The sequence below is a fragment of the Bolinopsis microptera genome, chromosome 10 (genome assembly GCF_026151205.1).
Source record: "Bolinopsis microptera isolate Bmic1 chromosome 10, MBARI_Bmic_1.0, whole genome shotgun sequence".
Lineage (NCBI taxonomy): Eukaryota > Metazoa > Ctenophora > Tentaculata > Lobata > Bolinopsidae > Bolinopsis > Bolinopsis microptera.
In genome coordinates this window covers 11,039,186-11,049,093 of record NC_087081.1, presented here as the reverse complement: position 1 = coordinate 11,049,093, position 9,908 = coordinate 11,039,186, and the positions used below count along the sequence as shown (strand labels likewise).

The 9,908-nt window shown below is 37.1% G+C and overlaps 1 protein-coding gene across 2 annotated transcripts; it reads left to right on the top strand.

Moving 5' to 3' along the window:
• The first annotated feature begins 397 nt into the window (after positions 1 to 397).
• On the top strand, positions 398 to 9,856 carry LOC134822403 (uncharacterized). Of its 2 annotated transcripts, none has more exons than XM_063833450.1 (22): positions 398 to 632; positions 738 to 880; positions 1,062 to 1,221; positions 1,520 to 1,656; positions 1,804 to 2,148; positions 2,369 to 2,472; positions 2,646 to 3,839; positions 4,072 to 4,329; positions 4,530 to 4,671; positions 4,826 to 4,868; positions 5,095 to 5,334; positions 5,532 to 5,647; positions 5,798 to 5,895; positions 6,101 to 6,178; positions 6,298 to 6,417; positions 6,665 to 6,749; positions 6,939 to 7,144; positions 7,285 to 7,351; positions 7,809 to 7,929; positions 8,085 to 8,176; positions 8,477 to 8,661; positions 9,038 to 9,856. In XM_063833450.1, the coding sequence occupies exons 1-22, from the start codon at positions 454 to 456 to the stop codon at positions 9,158 to 9,160; spliced, it is 4,236 nt and encodes a 1,411-aa protein (XP_063689520.1). In that variant the 5' UTR covers positions 398 to 453; the 3' UTR covers positions 9,161 to 9,856. The 2 variants fall into 2 exon arrangements, with proteins under 2 accessions (XP_063689520.1, XP_063689519.1); XM_063833449.1 differs by having other exon boundaries at positions 7,282 to 7,351.
• Positions 9,857 to 9,908: the final 52 nt, after the last annotated feature.

The following is a 9,908-nucleotide window of genomic DNA, read 5'->3' as shown; positions in this document are numbered from 1 at the left end:
ATATGAGTGCAAGCCTCGACTGAATCTCTAGTCTAATTGGGGATCTTGGACAGATGTCTGCAGTAGACAAGCCCTCGCAGAAGTTACAGTAGGGAATGAAGAAAAAAAACAGAAGGGTATATATACCTTCAAAATTTTTACTGCAATATTCACAATGTCACAATGAGTTTAACCATACATCTAAGCCATGTTCAACCAAAGGAAGTTTTTTATAAAAACCTCCACTCATATCATATTAACACCCTATGTTGATGTGTTCCAAACTATGACAATAACAACCAAGCATCAATTGTCACTTGCACTAATCTAAATATGATTTCTTGTTGCTTCTGATATCTCTTAATCTTTAGTATATCAATCACTGATAATCATTATCAAGTTACAAATGTATTTCACTCTGCATTGATATGCTCTTACATTCGATCCAAAAAATAATCTAAAATCGATCAGGGAATGGTAAAGGAGTACATAAAAAAATACAGCTTGTATTCAGCAGCCTATCATGAACACCAGGCTCATTTGCTCTCTCAGTACCAGGAGAAAAAGAAGCAGATTGAAGAATACCTACAGGAGATCAAAGATGTTATTATTGATGATGTCAGAGATTCAATGAGAGACAGAAGACAAAGCATGTAAGTACTGAGATTAATGCAATCAAATATTCTTGATTGCTCCATTTGTCTATTATATTTTTCTTTGAAATATGGTATTTTATAAGTACACAATGTCTGTTTCAGTGATGCGTGTATGACAGTAACTGCACCCAAGACACCCGGAATGACAATTCGGCGTACCAAGAGAAAGATACAAGAAAAGAAGGTTGAAATCGACCTTAATTCTCCTGATACATCCATTTCATTTGCAAATATTGAAGTTCAAGGTAAAACTATAATGATTTGATATTGATTAAATAAATTAACGACACAAATGTTAGTTTTGCACATAAGAAAGATTATAGAGTTGTCGATTTTGGCTGTTCGTTAAAACGATTTTAGGTTATTAAATGTGGTGTTCATAAAACTTTCAATGTAGATAAATGCTAAAATCATCAACAATTGCAGGATCTGCAAGATTCACAGGATGCACTTCACGTTTGGACTCTACCAACAACACCATAACACCTACAAACACCATGACACCCAACAGAACACAGTCTGCGTTCAAACAGACACGATTACAGAGTCTACTTGAACAGAAATCAGTTTTAAATCTTACTCCTACGTAAGCTGATGTTTCAATTAACTTATAAAAGAGACAAGTTGATTATCTTTAGTGTCTAGAGCTATCAATTTTGGTTATAACAAATTGGTTGAACTATTTATATATTAGTTTAGTAAATGCAGGAGTGTGTTTTACCAAAGTTTATCCGCATTGAAACAATGGTCGTTCTGAGCTTTCATCAGAATGAACTGTTCAATTCGGATCATCACCTATATCATCACCTATATCTATATATACTACATGTACAGTGTACACCTATATCTATATATATATACTAATCAATGTCACATATTTTCAGGAGCGGTAGAGCAACAAGACTCACCAGGGCAAAAGTCAAACTTCTGGAGCAAAGCTTGATCAACTCTACCATAAACTCTATGCAATCTGTTAATAATAATACTCCCAGTTTAAAAACGAAACTTCTTGATAGATACGGTTAGTTAAATAGTTCAAAAATAATGTTTTGTACGATTTTTGATAGCTTAGTTGTCAAATTGTATCCTGGTGATGTCCAGATTGTTTGTTAAGATATATATAACAGCCTGTTCCTAATACCAAGAAATATCATAACATTTTCATCAGACGAAGACATTACTGCGACCCCATCAAATGGCTCTACGACACCTCAAAACCGAACAAAATCAACAGTTCCTCACGACGAATCCACCTCCGCCACCCCACAAAACAAAACAGCAGTGGGTGTTACCTTCGCTCTGGGAGCCACCCCTATCCAAGAAGAGATTGGTACACCAACCCAAGAAGAGAGTGGTACACCAACTCATGTAGAGTTCCCAGCAGCGAACAGCACCATGATGCAACCTGGCACTCCAGCAGCTAACAGCACTATGATGCAACCTGGCACACCAGCTGCTCCTTTCGGTGCTAATATTACTCTTATAACCAACACTCCTAAACAATCAACTCCTGGTACGTTGTGATGATCACGTGTTATTTTGTGTGTTATTCTTTATTAATCCAATGGCTGAGTGGCGGCTTGCGCTCATGCAAAGTCAACACAGTTATTGATTTGTGGCCGAAATCTCTGAAGAAAGCATGTTCTAGACGTTTATATGTCTCACTTTTAACGAAACAGAGTTATCACTTACGTTATGCGAGTTCCTATGTTTCAATTCATTGTTTATTTCAGTGGCAGGAAAAGCAGAGGCTTTGGTGGTGTCATCTCCAATTGGACCTATTGCCACTAGTGGCACCCCAACTAGAAACCAAGCTATTGATACCGAAAAAAACACAGTGAGTCATCTCAGTTTCATCTTCGATTTTTTGTAACCAGTACATGGGTGATTGAAATTCATAGGAAATTTGAGATTTCAGTTGATCGTATGATTTACTTTTAAGAATTAAGCGCCCTGTCCCCTTGCTGACTAACTTATCGATTTTTCATAAAATAAAACGTACAATTTCAGAGTGACTGGGTTGTTAGCACTGGAAAACGAAAGTTCAGCAATGGAAAATCTACAGTGAGCACTCCAAGCCCTGCGACCACTCCAAGGGGCACACCAGGCCCAGCTTCCACTCCAGTTATCAAACGTCTCCAACTATCCACATACCAACCTTCTCCCGTCCCCATCGCAACCCCTGCTGAGAAAGCACCTGCTCTTCTATCTCTCACCATCCCCGGTACACCAACCCCTGAGAACGTATCCGCTTCTCTCTTCCCAAGTCCTGTTGAAGAGGTTGGAGTACTGCCAGGCACTCCGAGACTGGAGGGTAACCCTGATGTTACAAGGACTCCTAATATGAACGATATTCAGGCTCCTGGAGCTCTGGGCAGGACTCCAGGGTTGAGCAGAGTGAAACAAGTTCTGGGAACTTTGAATGAAGTGGAGAGAGGGAGGAGTGGAGATGATTTGGTTTTTCTCGGGGAATCAGCCGAAAATAACGATGATGAGGTGGAAGTTGGATTGGGCGAAGTCGAGGTTGCTGAGGGAAGTGAATCCAATGGTGTAGAAGATGAGGAGAAAGTTGAGATTCCTGTCGTAACTCATGATGAAGAAAAAGTTTCTATTGACGAAAGTCCTGAAGAAACTGAAGACATGGAAACCTGTGAAAATGTTGAAAGTGAGTCAGACATAAAATCTACTGAAATCATTGACGGCGATACTTCCATGCGATCAGATCCAGACCAAAAGAACGTGTCTATGGCATCAGAGCAAATCGGCAACGTTTCAATAGAACATACTGATGCGAAAACTGAGTCTGAAACTGAACCAGAAGCCATGGATGTAGCCGGAATTCCTAAAACAACTGACGATAATACCAATGCACCATCTGAAGAAATCGCAGCAAAATTCTTTGAAAGCCCCAAAGTTCTCAAGGAAGAAGTAAATTTGGTTACAAAGCCAGAGGACAGTGGCGACAAAGAAACAGTTTCTTCAGAGCCAGAACTACAAACAGATAACCTGGAAACTAAAACTGATAATGAAATATCACTGGAGGAAGAGTTGCAAGCTGCTGAAGTTGGTGATGGGAATGAATCAAACCAACTTTTTGAAAGTTGTGATGAAGGAGGTGAAAAAGAGAGTGAGGTAAATGTTGTGGACCAGTTTGCAGATCATGCTATTGAAGAGGAAGAGGTGGAGGAAGAGGAACCTGCCAAGGTATAGTAAGACTTTGACAATTCTTTTAAAATTTTGAATAAATTAAAATCAAGCTTTTGTCACCTTTGGAAGAACGACAAACTGATATTTGTTCTTTTTTAATTTCAAAGAAGAAATACCTGTTATATGATATAATAGTTACCCTTCTGATGAAATATTTGAACCTCCGATGAAATGTAATACTTTTATTCCAGCACAATATCACACAGTCACGTAATATCTCTCCTTACAGACCGAAGAAGAAGAAACACCAGCTCCGCCAACTGATCCTAAAACCCCACGACCAGTTCGACAAACCAGGTCATCCCGGAACAAGAAACACGCAGAATCTAAACAGAAAACTGAAGAAAAGGGGAAGAAGCCAAAACGAGTGGGAGTAGATAAAAAAGTTATGCAGAGTGGAGGAATTGAGGTTGGAGAGGGTCTAGCTAGAACTAGAACTAGAACTAGAAGTGGGAAAGAATCAGATGAGCAGAGAACATCCAGTCAGGTTTATTACCTTGCAATACTGGATTTATAATTGTTAATTTGATTTTATTATTTAATTTATTTTTTCTAGAAGATGTTGTGTTCGCGCAGTTGCACAACTTTTTTTAGGACAGCAATTCTGCAAGATTTGATAAGTCGATGCTTAAATTGTAATAAAATATGTTTCCAACTAACTAACTCGTTTCTTGATCACTTAATCAGGGAACAGTAAAGAAAATAGCGGCTGACTACGAAAATATCTCCAAGAAAACTGTCAAAGAGGCTGGAATCTCAAGAATTCCGACCTTGTCATCTAAAAATCAAGCCAGGGACGACAGACTTGACATGTCCAAGCGCGAACGAGGTAATCTATCAAATGATAACCTCAATTTCACCGTAGTTAAATACATACTGAACTTGCTTAGCAAACCATGTCCCCTAGATAAACAAATAACTGTCCCTAGCAGTCGAGATACTCTTACATTATTTAGTAATTTGTTTACTAATTTCTGTTACAGAAGAATCTGAAGCGGACAGTATGGAAGACAAGACTACAAATTCGTACGTAATTTAATTTGTCGGACAACAACCGTATAACAATAACTTTATTCCTTTTTTACTTATCAATCAGTCATGATTTTCAGCTTATACACCAAGTTATCTACAATTTGTAATAAGCGGTATGTATTTTAATCATAATCTAGTGTTTTGTTAAAGATCAAATTCCATTCCATTAAAAGTTACACCGCCTGATTCCTGAATCTTTAAAAACATTTCCTTTCATCAGTGCTGACGAAAGTATACACCTAAAGAAGAGGATGAAGGACAACGCAGGAGTACCCCGCAACCCTCAAAACCTTGTCACATCAGTAATGTCCTTCGTAAACAAGCCGGTAGTTGTGGTGAAGACTGCCAAGGAGCTGGAAGAGGAGAAGAAGGAGGCTGCTAAGAAGAAGATTGAGGAGAAGGAGGTTAAAGCACAGCAAGTTCTTAACAAAAAGAAACAACGAGAGAATGAGTTGAGATTGTAAGTTTAACGCAAGAAAAACCGACTTCCCATCAAAATGATCATGTCTTTGACCGACTGAAAAGTGCTCCAATTCAATCTCACTATATTTTAATATTCTACAGTTCCAGTCCATATGTTCTCGTATGATAAACTTCTCAAACCCCTAAACGCTAACTACACGTTATTAATGACTTTTAACCGGTTTTATTTTGCAGGAAGAGGATCGAGAAAGATAAGAGGATGAAACAAGCGAAACAGAACAAGGAAGATGAGGCGAAGAAGAAGAAAGCAGATCTTGAAGAAAGGATGAGGAAGAAGGATGAAACATCTGGTAAGAGATTTATGATTATTTGAATGGAATTTGGATGGTATTTGAGTGGAATTCCGAGTTTGACCATCCAAATTCCAAACTATCTCTTTTGAGAACAATCCACAACTTGGCTAATGATGTCATAAATTTATTAATTAATCTATAATTTAGTGAAAGAAAGAGAGATGCTGGCTAAAAAAGAAGATGAGAAGAGGCAGAGAGAGTTGAAGAGACAGGAACAGGCGGAACAACGTCGCAAGCAAGCTGAGGTGAGAACTGTCTATATATAACAGATAACAATTAACAGCTACTGTGTTTACTTTGTAATCTACGACATTGTCTGCCATGTCTGGGTTTAGTTATCTGCCGCTCTTCAGTCAGTACCACTTGAGAAACTCGTTGAATTTATCAACGTATATAGAAGATATTTTCTCATTTCATACTACTGATCTACCAATTCAATCTTATTTACAGAAAACCAGAGAATTGAAGAAAAAGAAGCTGCAAGAGGAAGCGGAGGAAAGGAAAGTAGATGCATTGAAACGAAAACAGGTACATAATAAATCGATATCATTGTAATCTTAACAGTAAGTTATTTGAACTGATCTACCCCTGCAGGAGTTTCTATTCACAATGGAGCGACATTTTCTTAACGATTTCTCATTATCAAGGAATTGGAGGCACTCAAAGTACGAGAGCTAGAGAAGCATAGGATGGAGGAAGAAGCAAGAATGGAGGAACAGAAGAAACTAGAAGCAGAAGAGCATGAAAAACGACAAAAAGCACAAGAGGTAGCTATATAATATGCTTATCTTATATTGAGATTGATATGACCGATACTACCAATTTTGCCCTTTTTCGAAATCGCTTCGCGATATCTTATTTGATTCCGCAGACAATACCGCTCGAATTACATGACCGGAACAACAGGTTTCCCGCCCTTGTAATTGTGTTTTATCTTACAATTCACGAATTTATTCTGCTCAGGCTAATATATTTGTGTTTTTTTGATATGTTACTATCTTATCATTCTTCTAGGAAAGAAGGAAGTTGGAGGAAGAGATCGAGAAGAAGAAAACCACTCCGAGTAGAATGGGAGCGAAAACGAAACTTAACCTGACAGGTTGGGAACTTTAAATAAATATTCTACTGCTGTTTGCTTTTGGGATGTTCATTGTTAAGAATCATATCATAATTTGTTAATATTCCATTGTTATGGGACCTTTTTGTATTCATTTATTGTGAAAATTAAACATGGATACAATGGACGAGATTGCATTATCAGTTTTTAAATTCCATGATGAATTGTCAGGCGCCGGAACTCTTCTGGGAGCCACGCCTACTCCACGACCCCCTCCCCGCACAAACAAACACGCTGCCAGTAAGATACCCACCAAAGCGGGACGCGCTGTGGAAGAGGCGGTCCCTGGAAGTTTACTTATAGATCTGGAAGAGGCGTCCAATGTGTGCTCGGACAATGAGGAGGTCAGGAGCATTCCTGCTCCAATATTTGCGAAGGTGAAGGATCTATGATTACATATGATGATATCTGGGATTTTGTTTCTCTTTGTCTCTTGTTTCCTATAAAACCTCCTAAACGTGGACATGTTCCGTTACATCTAGCTCATAAAACTAAATACTGCATCATATTTCAGAAGGATGAGCCCTCTGTTGATAAACCTACATCTTTAACTAAAACAACCTCCGGTTTACTCACTCCTATTGGTAAGCAAATATTACATTTCTTCAGAATGGTATTCCATGAATTTGGACGATAATAAAATCCCATTAAGTGCAAATCTTTTTGTCATCTTAGTATAGAGTTTGGGCTTCAAAAATTTCACACAAAACCACGTTTGCAGCTCTCGTTCCAAAGCAGGAACCCCATTATTGATTATCATAATTTATGGTTTACTAGCTGTACAGTGTAAAGTGTACCCATCCAAACATTTGATGATCGCTTCAATGATCAAGTTACAAACATATTGTGAACAATTATCCTATGATCTAATTTCTTTCTAATTAAGTCCACGAAAAGTTTATTTAATCCACGTATCAGACTTCAGGTGCTACTTACTAGGAAAATTCGGTCCAACCGGTTCAAATATAGCAGTAGATAAACATAAGGCTAAATTATAACTTTATCCTCTCATTTCACTTTAGTTAAATTAAAACCCCACAGCCCAAGCTCCAGAGTCAGTAGATTCACCGAGCAGTGCAGCTTCAAGTAGGATTCAGAGCTACATGAAGAACAAGCTCCTCAGTCTCGGACAAACTAAAACTAAGAGAAATCTCGGAAGCAGGTCAGATTGACCTGATAATACACATGCTAGAACATACATCTTTTTCATTCTTCCCTTTTTTTTGTGAGTTTTCTTCTTTTTATGTGCTGCAAGTTTTTTTCCTTATTTGGACGCATTTTTTTCTGAAGAGAAATTTTGTATTTCTTTGTTTCCAGGATGGAGTCAATAAGCGAAGGCAACTCAATGAAGGCGTCCCCTCTCTCTTACGATCCTAGAGATAATTATAAGATCGACGATATTGAATCTGGTGAGCTACATTTTCCAGCAACTCTCCTTTTAGCTTATTAACTACTTCTTAGTTATTTAAAGGATAATAATGGGATGTTTCGTGCTTGATTGATTTGTTAGAAATAATAAATATAAGTCAATTGAACCACTTTCAATTTGCCATATATATAATAGTAATTTATCAGTGCTTACAAGTCACCCATGCTTTAAATAAATAAACCGTTCAAAGTAAATACATAATTTGTAACAATGCTAGTAACAGAAACCTGATAATTCAGCTACTTATGCAATTGATTTCCTCATATCTATTTCCATCTAGGTGACGACACTGACGACGAGAGTAAACCAAAGAGAACCATGCCTAGCTGGGCAAGAAACAAAATATCTCTCAACGATTCCCTGAGAAAACAGTTTTCTGGGATTGAAAAACATTCTGCAAAGACAATATTTGGGCCGTTTCCCAAGACAGCTGATCTGGATCAGTTGTTTGGCACTGTCAATAGAGTACGTTGTAGAATTGTCATGTTATAAGTCTTCGTTTGAAACCAATGAAGCACAGAAATCATGTTTATGCCATCAATTGCATTTTATACATATTTTCCTCATCTTTTTCTTCAAATACCCTACCTGATATTTAAAGCTGATGATGCAGATTACCTTATATATTTACCTTATATATTTAGTTATATATTTACCTTATATCTTTATATATATTAAAGAACGTGTTCGTTTCTCGTGTTCGTCAAAGTGCTTATAGGAGCTTTTTATAAGTGTTACAAAGTAAACGACGGTTCACGGTATTGTCCAACAATAAATTCGTTTACTTTGTAACACTTTTACCTAATATATTATGTTAATAATTTATATTATGTTATTTCAGTATACCTCCCGAACAAGCTCGGCTCACTGGTCCGCTCCTCCTTCAACTGGAAACTTAGACTTCTCAATCTTAACAGAGGACGAGATAAACCACGCAAACAACATTCTACTTAAATACAAATGATCCTGCGAGGTTCTTAGTTAATTGATTAATTAGTAAATGAGTTAATTGGTTTGTGAATAATACGTCAGTTGGACAATGCAAATAAGTGTTTTGCGGAGAAGTGGTTGTTGGTTTGAGAGAAAAGGTAAGAAGTCAAGTCAAAAAGAGGTTTAAATTAACTTCCTTGAAATTACTCTACAGAAGGTTACTATTGTTGAATTTCGTTGATTTATTCATTGTACCTGTTTTTGATGACAAACTGTTAAATATTTGACAACTCTGACCAAAACCGATTTAGTTAAGTATGACGAGCAAAGTTTAAATTGCATGAAATACATTTGACTCAATTTTGCGAATTTCAAGTCGTTCATACACACCGATTCAGTAATTCATATCAGAATTTCTTCGGAGGAAACGCGGGAATCCGGTTTTGAATTGTTTGTTTGCATCTTTTATACTAGTAAATTTCTGGACAGTCTGTATGGAAAGTTGATTTGAGCACTATTGCTGCGCGCAGATTAAGAATTTGTCGAAATTTGAAGATTTCGTATGTACCGCGGGTTACAATAAAAGCCTGTCCATTTACCGCATTTCATATATTCGGAGATAAGTAGATATCTGATAAGAATTCGATGATAAAAATCACTTAGTTCATAAATTGTATTGTTCAGTTTAAAGTTATTGCAATACTTTTATTTCATCGAATTTTAAATTCAATTCATTCGTAATCCTTTGTGTCACTTTACTTTTATCATAAATTCTTTCGCAA

Excerpts from the sequence above, each read along its gene's own strand:
- LOC134822403 (XM_063833449.1), top strand. The coding sequence starts at position 454 with ATGGTAAAGGAGTACATAAAAAAATACAGCTTGTATTCAGCAGCCTAT. Across the intron at positions 1,657-1,803 it reads GAAACTTCTTGATAGATACG|ACGAAGACATTACTGCGACC; the intron begins GTTAGTTAAATA and ends CATTTTCATCAG. Across the intron at positions 8,177-8,476 it reads GATCGACGATATTGAATCTG|GTGACGACACTGACGACGAG; the intron begins GTGAGCTACATT and ends ATTTCCATCTAG.